The sequence below is a fragment of the Geospiza fortis genome, unplaced genomic scaffold (genome assembly GCF_000277835.1).
Source record: "Geospiza fortis unplaced genomic scaffold, GeoFor_1.0 scaffold41, whole genome shotgun sequence".
NCBI classification, from domain to species: Eukaryota; Metazoa; Chordata; class Aves; order Passeriformes; family Thraupidae; genus Geospiza; species Geospiza fortis.
In genome coordinates, this window is record NW_005054299.1 from 7,855,725 (window position 1) to 7,874,961 (window position 19,237).

Genomic DNA, 19,237 nt, shown 5'->3' on the forward strand with positions numbered 1-19,237 from the left:
GTTAAAACAGAGGAACACAAGCAGGACTAGTGTATATTGTGATGTTTCACCTCTTTTCTCAAATCTACTAACTGATTATCCTCAAAGTTAGTAAGAAAAAAAACCAAAATGTAGCTCATATTTAATTCCACACTCATAACTGCATTTCCAGTCGATTCTCCCCCTCCCCGCTGAGTTAGAATATGTTTGCATTCTCTTATTTCTTTTCCTGCCCTAAGGCTGAGGTGAGGGGCGGGTACTTCAGTTCAGAGGAAGCAGCTGAACTAACTCTACTGAATGTCACACTTGTACAGGTGCTCTGGTTTGCATTTGCTGCACCTGCAGTGGTTGCTGTGGCCCTGGGTGTGCACCACACCTCTTTTAACAAGCAAGGCGCAGCAGATTTGTGCCTTGCTCAGAGGGCAGCTGAGCTATGAATCAGGCTGCTTTAGTGGGGGCATTCTTTTTGCTTTATCTTCTGGAGATACTCTGGCATCTTCTGACACATTGATCTTGTCCTCTTGAGGGATTTGGCACATCCTTCTTAAGATTACCATGCTAGGTAAGGGAACTGAAAGATTTTTAATGTATTCAGATCAGGGTTCTGCTAAAATTCCTGTCCTTGAGAGTGCTTTTCTTTGCAGTTTGCTCAGTCCCACCATGTGATCAGTACACCATGGCTGCTGTGCAGAGAGAGAGGGCAGCAACTCCCATCACCTATGTATGGGAATTAGTCCTGGAAGTAGTGAGACTTGAATGTCAGATGCTCTGGAGGAGTTCTGCTGCCTTGTGTGAGATGTGCCTTGGACAGGAAGGCTGCCTGTGCCAAGTGCCTGTGGCTCTCCTGTGGGGCTCTGTGTGCTGCTGCTCTGCTGGCTCACGTGAATGGAGCTGCTGCACAAACTCATTTCTGCTGGCAGCTGCTTCTGTACAGCCTGGCAGGGCAGAATTCCAGTTCTTGGTCTGTATTTTTGTAAGGCAATGCCACACCCAGCTCTGTGTGCTTGTGCCCATAAATCAGGGATCCTCTGGAGAGATTCTCTGGAGAAGGTGTTTGCTTTCCATACAAATCCAAATCTGACCGAAAGTTTTTCAGGTGGTCAGTGTGTTTAGGAGTTATTTGCAGGATTTGCTGTGATGTTGGGGATGGCACACTTCCTCAAGTTCTCTGTTCAGAAAAGCAAGGTGTCTTGCAACCTAAGATAATGAAAATATTTTATTACAAAGTAAAGTTCTTTGCACTATAAATGTTCAGGCTCTTGTGCAGCTATTCCAGTCATCTTCCTTTCCTATACTAGTGCTTAGAAATACCTTGACCTAAGACAGCATGGAGCTTTTCCTAAAAGAATTCATCTTGGGAATAACTGCCACCACCACCAAATTAACATTTTCTAGGATTTGTTAAAATTAAGAGTAATAAAATTTGTATCCAACTGTGACAGTCTGAGAAATCAGTAAAAATATGTTAGGTCTTGGCAATATTTTGCTTTTAATAAGCATGCTTGTATAAAGTGCAAATTCTTGAAAGCCAACTGTAATAGCTTTGATAGCACAGATCATGCATTTCAAAATGTAAAGATCCAACCCATCATGTATGTTTTACACAATGAGGAAGACAGGAGTAAATAGTATGACAGTTTTAAGCACTTAATACTCTACAGAGCATGACTCTTCCTGCTGGAATGATGTTTTGCACAACTTGGAACCTTTCATTCAAAGCTCCTAGCACATTACAGTGGGAATTGAACACTATTTTTAAGGCTATTTCAATAATCTGGCTCTGTCACTCTCTTTTATATCTGTACATATTTTTATATGTATAAAAATAGATATAATTATATATAAAGATTGCTGGGTCTTTAAATTATATATATATATATGTAAAATCAGCAGTTGTTCTAGCAGTTTTTCTTTATAGTTTAAACATACATTCAATAACTGCCCAACTACTGAGGCTGAAGTGTTCCTTGAGGGGAATATCCCTGCAACATGTTATGGAGCTGTGCAGTAAAGGGACCATACCTCATTCAGTGAGTGCTCCCAGGATGAATCACAATGACTGCCATTTGCCTGGACATCTAGGATGATATTAGGAATCCAATTTCCTGGAACAATGAAGCTGATGATCACTTTACATTGAATGGACAAGGAAAAAATTAAGTGGGTATGTGAGTTGTTTAAGGATAGCTAATTCTGCCTTCTTGTCCTGACAGAATTTCTATTATTCCTTAAGAAAAAGAGAATTGTAGAGAGGCTTTCTGAATGAATTATTTGTATTTCTAATAACTGCATATTTGGAAAATATTCATCTATTTAGTGTGTTTGTTCTCTCTGAGTATTTTTGGAAAGACATGCTCTTTTCTTCCTGCACAAAGAGCACAACAGCAACTGCAGCACCGGCTGCAATTTCTCCACCACTGCAGTTGTGCTGCTCAGAGACAGGGCATCCTGAAATGTAGAAAAGGTTATTCAAGATCTTTTTTGGTGATGATGGTAAAAGCCTCTCCCCAGAGTGGATGGTACAAGAAATTTGTCAAGCTTGAATGTACCTTTTGCTGGAAACTCCCAAAGCTAGGGTTAAGTTTCAGGTATAAAAGCACCTGTCCTTTGGCCTTGTTGTCACTCCAGCTTGAACAAAGGACCTGCAGCTTCAGCAAAGTGAGAAAAATAGGTTTTTGTATAGCAGCAAAAATAAGATTTTTCTCCAAGGGTTACTGAGAACTCCAGCAAGTGTCAGCAGCTGGAGTGACAGCGTGGGTTCACTCTGCACTATCCAACAACTGCCCTGTGTGGAGGCAGAGGAAAGAGTGAGCCCCCTGACAGGCTTCCAGTCTTTGTTCTTGCATCTCAGAGAGTGTTCTGAGTCTGCTGTGGAGCTGGTGATATGGGATTGTGTTTGAATTCATTTAAGGAGGAGTCAATCTCTGTGGTCTTTAATTTACATGACTATTAAGATTTGGTTCAGTTAACTCCACTTTTCTGTGATATTCTTATCCTTACCTTTCTTACTTGTTCTGCTGGCATGATCTAGTGCAGCCTTCCTGAGTTTCTGAACATACTGTAAAATTCCTGTTAGTGGTACCCGTTCATCATTTTCATACGCCGTGATAAAAACGGATGGATAGCACTGAGATTAAAAACCAAAACCAGTTAAACACTTGACAACTGGTCTTTCTCACAGAGTAACACATTTTTCTCTATACAACTTGTTAGTGTTTATTTAACTCATCTACTACATAATTACTTAGTGTTTTCTAAGAGTTTTATCACTCTAACTGCAAAAAGTATTTTGGTCTGAAAAATGACTTCACAGTTGGGCATAATCTACTTGCAAAAGGTCATAAAAACATCCTCTTCCCACTGGTAAAGGCCTGATGCCTGTCTGCTTGCTGATGATTGCAAAAAAAGAAAAAAGGGATTAATAATCATGGAATACTTTACCTTAGAACAATAGTTGAAGTTTACTTTTGCAATCTTTCTGCAGAGAAGTTGGTTTTTAAATAGTAAGAATTTTACTTAATGAAGCTGTGCAACACAGCTAACACATTGTCAAATAGAGATTTTCCTTGAGGTGACAATGTCAAAGCTATAGGTCTTCTTCCCTTTCAGGGTTTGTTTGTTTTAATACCTCTAGAAAGGTTTTAAATCAGTGGAAAATACCCCCACCTCCACTGGAAAATACCTCAGATGGAGGTAGTTTCCATCAGTGGAAAATAACTCCAGTGGAAACCTCCTTCCTCCTGTGTCTGCATAAAAGCCAGCAAAACACGGTAGAAAGTCAAAACTCCCCCACAAAAGAAGGCATTTTGCAAGTTGAGATTTGCTACACAATAATCTATTACTTCCTGAAAGTCCTAAAACAAAAGCAAGTCTAGAAATTCATATCATTTAGGAGAAGGCATTGGGTTAATTTCAGTAGTCACTTGTGACTCCAACTATTGCTAAGATTATTACAGAAATAATTTATATTGGAGGTTTTTTAAAAATTTCAGTGATCTACTTCTGGTTTTCTTATAAACCCCTACACTTTATGCCAGTAGTATTCTGCACAGAAAGCATAGTTTTACCTGTGGCTTAATATTCTGGTATGGGCAATAGCTTTTGATATACTTCATACATTTTTCATCTTCTAATGGATTTCCCCATTCTTCTTGTTCCTCAATTGTCAGTGGGAGATGAGTTTTCATCATTGTATTTAGAACATCTACGAAAGGAGCCTTAGAAATCATAAAAAAAAAAAAGTTGGCAAATAGGACAGAGGACCTTGAATATCTGAGTCAAGATGTTCTCAAACAAATGAGGAGAGTGAGCTTTGAACTGGAATGTTTCCAATTCTGAAAGTGGTACAATAACACAGATAACACAGTTTAATGTTATAATGTGTACAAGGTCTGCAGCAGCTCACCTGTAACACCATGGCTCTGAGCAGGGCTGGGTCAGTGTTGCACAGGGCTCCTGCAAGAACTCCCCCAGCACTGGCAGCTGCCAGGGCTGTGTGCTTGGGCTGAGAAAATCCCACTTGGTGCAGCAGCATGATGCAAGCCCTGAGGTCGTGGAGACCTTTGAGTTTATTATGCTGACATCCATCTCTGTGCCAGCTAAGGCCCTGCTCTCCTCCACCCCTGAAATTTAATGCAATTCAAGTTGGAGTCTCTTCAGAAAACATTACATGGCATAGCTTCAGATAACCAAAGAACAGCAGCAGCCACAGAGTGGCACATCACAGTTTGCTTTCCAAATTAACTCTTCTCTAGTTTTGCCTTTACCCTTCTTTGTGGCTACAAGAGAAAACATGAAGGCAAAATAAATCCAGTCATGATGATTGGTGAAAATACTAACTGTAGAAGGGCACATGTGCTTATGTCCTGGAATCCACAGGAAAAGCAACACTTTAGGAAATGACATTTTCATTGTAGGCAATACAAAATCAGATAATATTACCTTTTTATACAGGAAACTACAAAAATATTTCCAATAATTCCATTACTAACACTATTACTTATTAAAAACAGTAGAATAGTATTTCTGAGCTCCACACCAGACTCTCAGGATTTGTCTTCCACTTAGCTTAAATTCTGAGACTGTTAGAAAGCTGGGTTTGGGTTCCCCCCCCCCAATTTGTGAATTTCAAATGCTACTTGAAATGTTACGTTTTGTAGTACAGAATTATAAAAATAATTTATACTTCTTTCTATGCAACCACAGTTTTGGTTTGAAGCCACCTGAAGCTTCCTCTTCTGTTTTCAAGTTTCAAATGGATTATTTGATTAGCCTGCCATCTTTGGATGACAAATCCATCTTCATGTAGGACTGACCTGCATCTTAAGATTCTTGTGGGGTGTGAGGAACAACAGCACAGTACTTGCCACTGAGTACAGCAGACTGAATATATTTGCTGAATTTGTTTTGGGACTGGTATTTCCAACAATTACTCATTCCTCCCCTTCCCTCCCCCCTCTAAGGTGATTCTTTTGTTATCTTCCTTAGCTACCGAGAAAAATTTGAAGCCTGTTGTACATTGCAGTTTTATAAAACTGGTAGATTTGTAGCTAAACTGGAGACAGATGATTTAGCCAATAAAAGAATAAGGGCTGCAGGTTAAATGTTAAGTTGTTGCTGTGGAATGTAAATGGCTTTCAGAAGACACAGACTGAGCATTAGCACACAATGCTTTCAGAAGGAGGGAGATAACATGTCATGGCAATTTGAGCATCTAACCAAATATTTTCTTGAGCAAAGATGAGACAAGAAGTAATGAGACTTGAAAAGATTAAAAGGTACATACAGCCATCATGTAGATTTAAGAAACCTAAAATGTAGTGTGCTTTTGTGTTTTTTTTCCCTGAGGTAAATTTAAAAACTACCCAAATAAAAAAATCTTAAGAAGATATGAATAACTAGGTATAGGTACACAAAAAAGATTATTTTGGTGCATCTTCAGTTGTACCTGAACAAGTACCTGTATATCCTGCAAAACAAAATCTTATTTCCATTTTATATTTGACTTACCTAACATGGCAATATGCTAATATCCAACCCTCTTCAATTAACATCAGCTTCTCTTCTTTAAAGCTCATGTTCAAATCTATTCCATAAGCTCCATATACATGAACTAGAAGTGGTCTCCTGTGTAGTTCTTTAGAATTCTTATTATGAAAAACTGTAATTGGCACCAAAGTTTCATCCTGGAAAAGAAGGAGTAGTTTTACAATAAGGGACATTGCAGAAATCTCAATGACACATGGCAATGAAAACTTCAATTATTTATTTTAAAATGTGTTTTTTTGATTACAGTAATTTTTTTTCACTTAGAGTGTACAAAGCACTCTTGAAAAATAAAGCCTGAGACTGAACCTCTGCTGTGTGGGCTTACAGATGCAGAGTATAAATTCATTTAAGTGCAACACCTGAGGAGTTTTTAAACTACCAAAGCACCCAAGTCTTCCTTCCCCCTTTAACACCAAGAATATATGTTATTAACAATAGAGTTTACCACTTACCACAGTACAAACTCTTTATTAACATCTCCAAATTTTTAAACTCAGGCTGTTAAAACTTTCCTTTCTTGATCTGCACTGTGCAGTTCTTTTCAACAGCTGGCACCTTTTTCATTTATCATGTGGAGTACAATACCATTACATCAACTAGCAATTCTCACTTATACTAAGCTTCTTGACTCATCATGTGCTGTTATCTCCTGTGGAATACCCAGGTTAATGGAAAAAAAAATCACGACTCTTTCTTGTTCTTCTCTGTAGCACTGAAGAAAACACCCACTGTTTAATAACTATAGCACCAACTGCTCTTTACATTTTTTAATCTCTGTTCCCTGCCAAATGCACTTTCTTTAAATGGGTGGGGAGGAAGGAAAGAATAAAAGGAATGGGAAAAAGACTGAAAAATCTTACCTTGCTTTTAGCTAGTAAACGTGTAGTGTGACAATTCGTAATAATTGGTACCTCTTGCACAGCTTGCTCAATGAGATTATTTTCTTTAAATGAATATGCAAAACGCTTAGGGGGGTGTACTGGGGAGGAGAGCTGAAAATAGCAGGTGCTGGTGGTATGTTCAGGATGAGATTCCAATTCAAATTCACAGGCCCACGTAGGTAGCTGAGAAAACATGGCATTTCAAGTGAGACCCTTACACTGCTTCTGTAAATTTTTTAATATGTCCTTCAGAATAAAAGACTTTGGATATTAACTAATTATCTTAGTTTGTATGTAGCATAATCCGTATTTCATTTAAATCCAGTAACAAAACAGTCAAGAAGTGAAAGACTGGTGAACTTTTCCCCCGAAACCATTGGATAAAGTTGGACAATGAATTAAAAACAAAAAATAAATTCAAATTCGGTTTAAAATGGGTATTAGTACAGACTTTTTAAAAGAAAACATTTGAAATTATTCTGCATCAGTTTTATTTTTTAGATCCTATTTTTCCTTGCATTTCCAGTTCTACTTCAACACGTTATACAGCCAAGTCCATGTCAGCTATTATGCTTTTACTGTGAGTTAGCTCAGTAATGCTAAGCCACTGAAAACCCCTGCCTCTTAACTTTGTTCCTAGTGCCAGCCATTGTGAAGAACAAAGCCTTTTCCTGGCACATTCACCCTCAGATACTTACTGTTATTATATTTAAGGTTTTTAACTCTGCTAAGAATGAAAGAAATCAAGATTCATTCTTTGAGAGCAGCAGGGACATAGCCAAACCCTCTGCCAGACCATTACTTACTTGGGTTAGGTAGCTAGAGGCTTCTGAAAAGGCAGCAGAAGTCCAAGTTCTCCTGAGTAACTACAGGCCCTTTTTGAATAAATAAACTATGGCCATTTTAAAAAATTAAAGATTTTGGAGACCATACAGTGTACTTTGTCAAAAACCTTTTTCTGTAGCAGTTTTATAGAGTGCAGCATTGGCAGCTTGTTGCAATAAACTTGTGAGTTGTTCAGACTGTTATTTTTCAGGAAAACAAATCAATTAAATATTTCACCTGAATGATCTTCAGAAATTGGATTTGGCTTAAGTCACTTTGTGTTTAATCCACAGGTATTTAATAACTAGAGAATGGAAGCAAATCCTTTGCACCAATTGTACTGCAATATCAACTCTTCCCATTTATTATGGGACAGCGTCCATACTTGTTTTCTGAACAAGTATGATTTCCGATTTCTTTTTCCTGTGGGAGGGGCCTTGCTTACACCAGTGAGTGTAGGCAAAAAAAGGCTCAGTAAAACTTAAGTAGAGCATTTAGGGAACTAAGTTCTGTTTACATTAGAAATCAGCTGTATTGTGAAAAGCTTGACTGTAATCTGTTGAGGAAAGAAGTGGCTCACAGGACAGCTGCTCTTTAACTTTCTAAATGCTGCAATGAGCCACCACATCAAATCCTTAAGAACAGCCACAGGTAACATAATTAGTCATAATGATGAAATTGCCAGTATTTTCTAAACCACTTTTTGCTTTTGGAATTAATCTTTGCTTTAATTATGTTATGCCAAAAAAAAAAAAAGCTGGAAAAATATTATGCTGCTTAAATCAAGCTAAAACATACCTTTATCGACTGAACCGAGTGTGAAACAAAAGAAATCACATTTAAGTAAAGATGACCAGCATTCTTCAGGAACATAATACAGTCATCACTGAACATCTCAAAGTCGACTAGCTTGGTTTTCCTTTCCAGTGCATAAACTAACTGCCAGTTCTCCTTGCCACTGGAAGCTACTGGTGCCTTCATCAACTATAAAAAAAACAAAACAAACAACCTTGTATTACTAAAATGTACTAAGAATTACAAATGAGAGGTACAGACTTATAGGTGATCTCATACATTTTTCTTGCAAAAAAATATTTAATTGTATTTGGGGTGTTTGCCTGTCTAAAACTGGAGATTTTTAAACTCCCTTTACTTGGGCAAAATGGAAGAACAATGCAGTAACATTTGGAGAAGACAAAGTCTCAAAGAGTACTCTACAGAAGGCTGTAATACAACAAGTGCTTTCAGTATGGCCAGCACAGTTGTAGTGGGTTTGATTACACAAACTGAGATCACCAACTTAAGTTTTGATACAGGGCAAGTGACTGTTGAAGCATAGTCATTTCTTAATGCTGTCAAAGGAGTTAGGCTCAAACTGGCCTCTGACAGGTGAGATTCCATGCAGCACTATCAGTCTTTTTAATCCATGCAGCTCTCTCTCTTAATTTATTTCAGTAAGCTGTGATGAACAGAATTAAAAGCCAACCTTACTATTTCTATATGACCTCCAACAGTCATCTAAATTAATCCTATGAATGTAATTATCCGTCAAAATTGCCTTATACTCTGCAGGTTCTCCATATGTAGTAAGAATGTACAACTGGTCCTTCCTGTGCTCAATGTGGTAAATGAGCCCCGTGGTTCGTGCTTGTACAAGAGCAGGTGACTCAAAGGGATGTCTGCAGTCAACCAGCCAAACTTCTGAGGCTGTCTTGCTGTTGCTGTTGATAGTGAGAAAACGCCTGTCTTTTGTGCAATAAAGGTCTACAAAGAATCTGTAGGGAATCATTGAAAAAAAGAAAAGAAAAACTTAAATTTTATTAGTATTTTAAAATACATCAGTTGTTTCAGAATCATGGGCTTCCATCTTCAAGATAAGAAACAACATTTCTGTAAGCAAACTGGAGAAATTTCAGGCTACTTGGCTCCCAGACCCACTTCTGCTGCATTTACCCTGGGACTTAAAACCCTTCAGTCTTGTGTTTGAAACCTGAAATCTGCAAGGAAAGCAATTTAGTTGTTTCCCAACTAATTCCAGGTTTTTATATCATTGAGCTAGACTGGAAGCTCGTTTATGCATACAGGCTTTAAAATTTAGGCAGAATGTAGAACTTTTTATTGAACTTGTAACCCTATTTAAAATAAAAAAGTAGTAATGGGTAGTTAAAATAAGAAATGACATCATGTGGGAACAGCAATAACAAAAGTAAGAGCTATTAGAAAATAATCTGATAAAATGTCTATGTGCTGACCTGTCTGAAGCAAATAAGACAAAAAGTACTACTTAAAAAGAAAAAAAGCACAGAGGCTTATATGAGGCAAGATGGACAGTGTTGGAGTGATAAAACTGGAAACTGGAAAAATTTGAACTAAGAAACTAGGAACTACATACTGGATTTAAATCCATCTGAAATCTAGAAAAAGAAAGCAGACTGATAACCAGTGCCTGGATGCTAATAGTAGAAAAGTTCAGGCTAAAATTCAGATTCAAATTTCTCTGTGAGTCATCTGAATTAACTGGAATGTCATATCTTGGATCAGAACAGTCTCTTTGCCATTTTGAACCCTTAAGACTGGATGTCTCTAATAGCAAAACTGTCCAAGACAAAGATCCAGATTCCATCAAGAAAATGTAGGGTTGAGTACCATAATCTGCATCACACAGATCAGATCATCATTGCGGTCATGCAATGATGATCTCTTTAGGATTCAGAGTATTTGACTGGTGAAGAAAAGAATGCTTTAAATAGTATTTTCAGTGCCTTTAATTATTTGCAGGTGGAGGATCTCAAATTTTTTTGGTACTATAGTTTTTCCTAATTGCACCCTCTTGACATCTTTAGGACAGGCACAGAGGGGGAGCTAAAGTCTGCAAGAAAAATCAGCCTCCTGCCTGTCTAATACCCATGAATTTGGCAAGAATGTGGCACTGCATTCAGTAGAGATTCCAAGAGTTCAGCTCTGCTGATCCTGCCTCTAAGAGGGTTGAGCTGAAATGCGTATTACACTTCTCCCTAAGGATTATGACCTTGATATTACAATTTTTTTTATCTTTGTAGCTTAAAAAAAAAAAGTCAAGAAATTATCAGCTTCTAAAAAAAGATTTGATTGCAACTAGAAGAGCTGGTGAGATGCAGAACAGAACTGTTCAATGGCAATACAAAAGAATGTCTTGCCATCTCCGATGAAGGAGTTCAGCTATGAGCTGCAATAGCACATGAACCTTTAGAGTAAGTTTCTAGTAGATCTACTGTAATGACTGTGACCTTCAGAATTATGCCAACAGTTTCCCTGTGGGGAAGTGCCAGGTCAGTGCAACTTGATTTTCCAAAACGATGCATCAAATGCAGCTGGAAAAAAAAGATCTTATTTATTTGATCTCCATTGCAGATTTTTTTACTTTCTTTTTTTTTCTGATGAAAGTATAATAGGCATTTCTTTACTGAATATGTAACTTGAATTAAGAATAATCACAAATATTTATGCAATGCTATATAAATATACCATGTGCTACAATGCTGAAAAGCTAGTTCTGTGCTCAATTTAGCAAAGAGCCTTCTTGTCTTCCTAAACCACTGCTTAAAGAAAGGTTATTGAGAGGGTATTCAGTCAACAATAGTTCTGTCTCTTGGAATGTTGTAATGATTTTGCTCATCCATTACCCAGAGCAAGGATTAGCCTGAACTTATGTATTTTTTTTAAAAAGATGTATCAGACATCAATAGCAGAGAAAACAAAATGAAATCCAAGGTCTGATTTACCCTGTATGAAACTGTCACACATTCATTAAAGGACACCCTGACCTGAGAGTGACCTTGACATTTATAAACTCAGCTGAACTCATGAGGTAAGAGAGGAAAGTTTAATCTCTGTTGATCACATATCAAAAGGAGAACAGAGCACATTCTCAGGCTGTATAAGGCACTACTGACTGCAGAACAAAAAAATGCATTTTACTATTTGAAATGTGATATGGAACACTTTGTTTTCAAAACCAGTTGTATTTTACATATAAAATACTTTAAAATATATAAAGGACTTGTTATATTTTAGGTATGTATTACCTTGCATCTTGTTCTGTATAAACTAACTTAGTATGCTCGTGGTAAGTGAAAGTAGTCCTGAATACATTCTGGCTTTTAAGGTTCTTCTGAGCTGTGTAATACAGAACATCATTTGCAGCCCATTCTGGAAAAAAAGACAAATGCATATCAAATTCAGAGAGAAGATGATATTACTGAGAGAAGATGGGACTTCCATGGACACTGGACCCAGTGCTGAAAGAGGTGGGTTGCAGGTGGCATGGAACTGAGGAGAGCACTTCTGCATCCTGTGGGGACTGTGGTAAGAGCCAAAAGGTTTTTCCATGTTTTCTCTGAATACCACAGAACAAGAATCTCATAATGCATTGAAAAAAAAAAGGAAAAAAAAAAGCAGAGGTCAATGTTGCAGGGCCCAGTAATAGGAAGCTGTTGACCCTGTGTGGGTTCTGGAGGTAGCAGGAAAATAGGAGATGTGGCTGTTTAAAACAGCAGAGAAAAAGAGGTTTACATGGAGTCAGCAAGACAATAGAGACATCATAAGCTCTGCACTGCTGCATGTGACTGCACACAAGCCATTTAGAGAAAAGAGATGATGCATGTGCCCCATGGGTACTGCTGAGATAAAAATTCTCCAGTTTTCTATGCTTGTGTATGTGTTCACCAACATAGAAAGGTATAAATACAGGAACCTTGTCATTCTGAAGTTATTCTGACTGATCCAGCCACATTCCTGCCATTTCTGCTGCTCCTACAGCCAACAGAATGGTATTTAACACATGTGCTTTTAAAAGCTGCTGTATGTGTCTTATGCATAAATACTGATTTTCAGTACAAACCCTGAGGAATTCATAACCCCAAAATAACACAAACACTTTGCTTTCTGAACAGCAATGTGGCTCCAAAGTGCACAGGTGGCTAAGGATTCACTATGAAGACAAGCCTTTGGAGGACAAATCTAGACTTTTCTATAGCCTAGCCTATAGAAAAATCAAGGTGTAAATTTTCAGGAACTTTTGTCTGTCTCCTTGCTGTTTTATATCACTCAATACAAGCCCATAAACTTTGCAAGTGGTTTTAAGACCTAATTTTTTTGCTCATGATTGAGGCATCTCTGTGCTTCATTGACTACTGCTGTACCTCACTAACAGCTGACTTAGCTTTATACACACCTTGCCTTACCTTTTACAGAATTTACCATTCTGATAGTCATCTTTTGTACTCTTATTATCTGTCACACCTATCTAGGCAACAGGATGCTGGTCTTTTAACTGTACTGATTCTTCTGGATCAACCTAGATAGATGTTCAAATCAAGTATGTTGTAAAATGTCATTGGCAAATTTGCATGTTTATTTTTCAACTGGTATTATAATCTTCAGTGTGGAAACACAACACTAAATTCTTGCTACTCCTCATTTTTTTTAACAAGGAAGTTTTACGTAGAGTTTTATTTTTTTTTCTCTGCCCAGGCAAATTGCTTACTGCACTAGATATACTTGATGACATCTAGCAATATAATCCAAAGTACAAGATGTGGAACACTGTATACATACTATCATACTCTTTTTGCTATATTCTTTAATAGACTATAAAAAAAGAATATTTTCCCATTCACTTCCATTTACCTCTGCTTCTTTCAACAGCAATGTAAAGCTCTGTAATTTATTCTGAAGGAATTGATTCAAGGCCTGGCTGACTTCACTGGGCTCTGAACTGTGACCCACATTGTGGATTCCAGTTGAAATTCCAGCCAACACTCACTGGTAGGTAGTACTTCCACACTTTTCAAGCAAAGCTAACTGTCTACAGCTACCAGTGACTTCTGTTGTAGCTGCAAGGATTTACCAACTAGAACATCCCTTAAAAAGATCTTTATATGACAAACAGTCACATCACTATATTTTGAAAATAGCATATTGGATTCAATGGAAAAAGATATGACTGTTGTAATGCTTTTGCAGTGAAGGACAACTTGTATCCAGGAAGTAGTCCCTTTCATCCATATCAGATAGCCTGTAATTGTGTAGCATTAAAGAAACCATAAGAAAAAATTCAACATTTATAAGGATTAAATGTTGTCTTCATTAAAAAAACCATTACCTTTAAACTAAAAAAAGATGTTGTGTTGAAAGGTTGTGTGATCCACAGGATATTTAGAAATTACTTACCAAAGCTAAATACACTTGGAATTACTTTTTCCACTACAGGAAGATGACCAAGTTTCATAATAATGCAGGTTGCCTCTTCAGAATTTTCACTTTTTAAGCTGATGGCCATGTATCTCTGATCTGGTGAAATTCTGATCCGTTGAATAAAGGCATCAGAAAAGCCAAGATCTTCAATACTGAATAAAATCTTAGCATTTCCTTCACCTATTACATAGGAAAAAGAGATAGCAAAAAATCCTGTAATTAAAACACTGTCAAAATGAATGGTGACTTTTAATGTCTGTATTTAACAAATCTGTCTCAAATATTCACAAACATTCTACTGGAATTTATCAACAACAAATACCTGTCTTGCAAGATATTTGCAAATGCATTTTGTAAAAATAAACAAAAATTACAGTTCCAAGGAAAAAAGTCCTGTAGTTATTACTAAAAATATTTCAAAAGTGTAGATGCTGGCTTCTAATAAACATATTGAATTTTAAAGCTCAGATAGCTAAAGCATGGTTGTTTCTAATAAATAAAATTAAAAATTCTTTCACCTCCCCTCAGAAATAAAAAAGCATGGATGTTCTTTTCCTTTCTTCAAAATGTTAAGTTAGGGCTCTGCAAAGAAATGTCTTATCGCTTTCTCTCCAGCAACTTTCCTTAGTATCAATATATACTATTCTCTAACTCTCTTTACCTCACCCTTTCAGATTCTGGTTCTAAAATTATTACTCTAGTACAGAATTGTATAAAAGTATTTTTAGTTAAGAAACAGACAAGTTAAACGTTAATGCAAGAAAAGAACACTAAGTGATACATGTATACCCTTTTAAAGAATCCTACCATATTAGGAAGAGAAATCCCTTACCATCATCTGCTTTTGCAAGAAATATGCAGCCATTCTCTTCAAAGTACACATTCTCTCCAAACCTTATCTGTTCAATACAAAGAAAAATATTTCAAGTCCAGCATACTATTTCCTTTGAATCCCTATATAGTAATTTTTCTGTACAGCAGAAGTGTAACAAATGTAACAAATGACAGAACATATATTCCATAGTGAAGAAGGAATTGCACACATCAGAAAGGTTTTTTCAGTTAGGTTACTTAAGCTACCTCTACCTGCTCTAAATTTCACAGTAGGCTCAGATCACCTGCAACTGTTCTTGTAACTTACAATGTTGTGTATTCTTTATCCAAAAGTCAGATGATTATTTTATCTTTACTTGCTTTTGCCTATGGAGAAATTAAGGTAAATTCAATGTCATAACAAGTATAAGCTGTCCTAAACACAAACTGTTACTATGCTCAATTACTAAAATATTCAACATTTCTACTGTAAAAAAAATGAGTAAACCAGCATTTTTTAGCAGGAACAACTTCACTGTCTTTTATTGTAGTCAGTGATGGGAAATGTTTGTATTGTTTGCCACTTACCCTTGGGCTTCTTGAATTGAGTGTATACATGTTGTGCAATTCTTCCAGTTTTTCTTTGATCCTCTTTGTCACAGCTTTGTATGTTGGTGAAATGTTATTCCAGTTTTTTTGCTCCGATTTCAGAAGGCTCTTGTGCAAAAGGTCTGAAGTTACTATGGATGTATTTTGCTTCCTTTTGGAAAGGACTTTTGTTCCTTCCTGCTAAGTAAGGAAAGACAACAATGGCTACAAGCCAGCACACTAATCTGAATATATTGAGATGATATCCCCTAGCCACAGGCCCAAAATCACCTTTGTGTTATTACAAAAGTACATGACAGTAAAAAAAAAAAACCCAAACAGTAGTTGGTATGTGTTTTATTTTAACTCTTCCTGATCTTTTGGGAGGCACTGTCAAACGTGCTTTACTTGACACATTGAGGTCTTCTCTTCAAAATTTAGGATACTATTAATATATGCTCTTAATTGATTGTAAGTAAATATGTTTGTTCCTGTTCTAGAACTAGGTTTTAGTTTTTATGGAATTTTATTATTTTTCCTTCTTCACTGCTTTCTTTCATAATGTCCTGTCTTTAGAGTGTAATTTCTCATTTCCTTTCCTAGACAACAGCACCCACATCTCTGTCCCCGTATCTCAGAGTCCCAGCAGCTCGTTCAGGTTCTTGCTCCACCTCCTCAGAAGTGTTAATATAAATGTTCATAAGGCGCAGAATGAAGTGAATGATATGGATTCCACAACAATTTTATCAGGAATAAGTTTAAGGATCTGGTTTTCCATGAAATGTGAGGTGATTACTGCTACCTCACTGCCAACAAAGCTGTCCTCTATCGTAAAAAATGTTAAAAGTGTGTTAAAACTGCTAGAACAATGCCACTTCCTCTTACATGCTGTGAAACCTCACTTGATCAAGTAGTAAGCTTCACAACTTATATTACACTACTTAATATTGCACAGATCACACAAAATAGCATTTTATAACATTCAAGATATGATTTCAATGTGTCTAAGCTTAAAAAGCAGCCTGTGCTTTGTATCCTGTCCCCACTTTTCATTAAGGAATGTTCGTTTGTTCCTTGTTTGTCTTCAGAAACACCTAACAACCAAATGTGAATGTTCCAAGTAGACTCTGAAGGGAAGCAATCTGCTCCAGTAACCAAACTCCCTATGAACATAAACATATCATTGCTGAGAGCTGAGAGTGTCTGTCACTGGTTCAGAACAATCCTCCCTGTCACCTGGCACAAGGCAAAGAAATTGTGAAGGCTCTTAGAGAAGCTCTAGAGCAAGTGAGTGACTGGTCAGGAGAAACAAAATGCTGGGTACCAAAGTAGTACCACCTCACCCCAGTTGTAGGAAAAACTGTTGTAAGACAACACCATGCCCCAAACATGATGCAATCAAATAAAACCTCACAGTGGCCATAAATGATACTTAGGAAAGCATAAGAATGGGACAAGACAGATGATCTTCCCTAGCCTTAAGGAATTTTAGCTCGGGAATTTCCTAACCTGAACATGGTTTCTGGATATTTAAAAAGTCTCTCTCACATATGTCATATATCTGTATCTATATATCTCATATATGTTTCTCCTTATACCTATGTAAAATTTTAGCATCCATAACTTATTTTGACAAGTTCCACACTTAATGAATCTTTTGATGATTGACCTCCTTTTGTTTTCAGCAATACTCATTGTATTCATTTGGAAATATTATATGCAGCTGGTGGTCACAGTGTAGGGATGTATTAAGAGGTACAGTACACCTCCCTGCCTGGAGAAAATCCAGCAATCTTGAAAGATTTTCAGGATAGCAGAGGATCTCAGTGACAATTGATGTGCAAACATTTGCTCCAAAGCAAACAGGCACAGCCTCCTTTCAGGTGAAAGCCATGTTTGCATCCTGGGACCAGCGACACAGAGCAGCCTTTGTAACAATTTTGTCAGTGAAGTTCCACTGAGTAAACTGAACACACGTTCCTGTCCCTCCAGACTGTGACCACGTTCACAGGGGTCCGAGGATGAGAGAAGAGATGAGGATCTGAGTCTATGTTTCAGAAGGCTTGATTTATTATTTTATCATATATATTATATTAAAACTACTAAAAGAATAGAAGAAAGGATTTCATCAGAAGGCTAGCTAAGAATAGAAAAAGAAGGAATGATAACAAAGGTTTGTGGCTCAGACTCTCTGTCTGAGCCAGCTCACTGTGATTGGCCATTAATTAGAAACAACTGCATGAGACCAATCACAGATGCACCTGCTGCATTCCACAGCAGCAGATAATCATTGTTTACATTTTGTTCCTGAGGCCTCTCAGCTTCTCAGGAGGAAAAAATCCTAAGGAAAGGATTTTTCAAAAAAGATGTCTGTGACACCAGACCTCCTGTGCTCTCCTTGAAACATTTGCTTAAATTTGAGACACAGACCTAGGAACTCGTTACTTCATGGTGACAAATGAGAGTTACAACAAGACGACCTTTGTGTCACCTCTGAAGAATCACTGTCAATTTGAAACAATTTTAGGACAACCATGCACCCATTCTGAAAACATGTTTAAGGATCAAATAAACCAAAACAAACACATTTTTAAACAATACTTAGGCATATAAATAAGTTTCTAGGCTGTCATACTGCAGTTAACTTTTATAATAGCTCTAGCAAAATCTGTATTAGAGACACTGAGACCTAAAATTATTTCAGTCTGCTTTCTGACTCTGTGCATGATATACTGCCATCCAATTACACAATATTTATTTACAGAAATCAAGCCAAATACCTTTTAAAATATAGTTTAGAACATATGAGCATCATGTTATACTTCAATATGATGGAAACCATGACCTTACTGGTCAACACAGAAAAGTCAAGTGTTTTTTGAGACAGGCCACAATCTGATATAATCAGTTTGGACACTTTGCCTCCACACTAGCTGATCTCTCCCTGCAGTTTTCTCCTGACACTTTACCTAAGTCTGGAAGATACCAATTTTTTCAAAATTACAATAGCAGGAAAATCAACCAAAATTCATTTTTATGTCAAAACAGCACAGGAAAGCTAAACAATGGTACATGCCCTTGAATGTAACTGATATCCTGTAACTGATATCCTCTGCTTAAAATCCTCTAGGAAATATATGTTTCTTCAACATGTGAAAAGTATGACTGCATCCCTTAACAGATGTGCCAAGGTGGTTGTTGGTATTAGGCCTACATTAAACAGCATACCTTGCAGGAAAAGAATCTGCACGGCAGGATGCTTCCAGGTGGTGCAGTCCTGTGGGTGCATGTGCTTTTTGAACAGCCCAGGATGTGGCACTTTTTTGGTGCAATTTTACTGTAAGGACACACTGTTTGAGGAGGGTTATGTTTAGAGTAGTACTTGGCACCAAAGCTTAGCCCTTGGAGAAGATTCCGCAGTCCAGTGCAGCACATCCTAACCTTCATTTCGTGACAGCCAGCCTGGAATTTCTGAAAATCCCGAACTGCCGATCATTTACACTGCGCATGTGAAACATACATAAAGTAAACAGCAGGTGTAAATATACATACATACAGAGGAAACAGACGTAGCGTAAACTTCCTCTTCCAAAGAAATGAGATTGATTCACTATATAAATCATATGAGAAGAAAATAAGTAAAACTTTGTCTGTTTGTTAACAACTGGCACCCACATCTTAACATGAACATTCCGGGCAGCCCAAAGTTTAACTCCAGTGAAACTATGAGGAGAAGGGGAGCTGCAACCGCGCACGTCCAAACGCTGAAGGACAGAACACTGGGAAAGTTTGGAGAAGTGGTCCCCCCTCAGTTCCCCATCATCTCACACCAAACCCACGCTCTCTCCCTAGGCTCCCTGGGCAGCAGC

The 19,237-nt window shown here is 37.4% G+C and overlaps 1 protein-coding gene across 3 annotated transcripts; it reads right to left on the reverse strand.

The window, feature by feature from the left end:
• Positions 1-105: 105 nt before the first annotated feature.
• Positions 106-18,882, reverse strand: PREPL (prolyl endopeptidase like). 3 transcript variants are annotated; one of them, XM_031060551.1, is made up of 14 exons: positions 18,597-18,882; positions 15,369-15,566; positions 14,800-14,866; positions 13,944-14,147; positions 11,798-11,921; positions 9,292-9,508; positions 8,532-8,717; positions 6,888-7,091; positions 5,989-6,164; positions 4,385-4,601; positions 4,047-4,196; positions 2,980-3,106; positions 2,002-2,084; positions 106-1,176 (listed from the first exon to the last, which is right to left on the reverse strand). In XM_031060551.1, exons 1-14 carry the CDS (start codon positions 18,813-18,815, stop codon positions 1,096-1,098), a joined length of 2,253 nt encoding a protein of 750 aa, XP_030916411.1. In that variant the 5' UTR covers positions 18,816-18,882; the 3' UTR covers positions 106-1,095. The 3 variants fall into 3 exon arrangements, with proteins under 3 accessions (XP_030916411.1, XP_005416364.2, XP_030916418.1); XM_005416307.3 differs by having other exon boundaries at positions 15,369-15,569; XM_031060558.1 differs by lacking the exons at positions 106-1,176; positions 2,002-2,084 and adding an exon at positions 2,584-2,627 and having other exon boundaries at positions 15,369-15,569.
• Between the last annotated feature and the right edge of the window lie 355 nt (positions 18,883-19,237).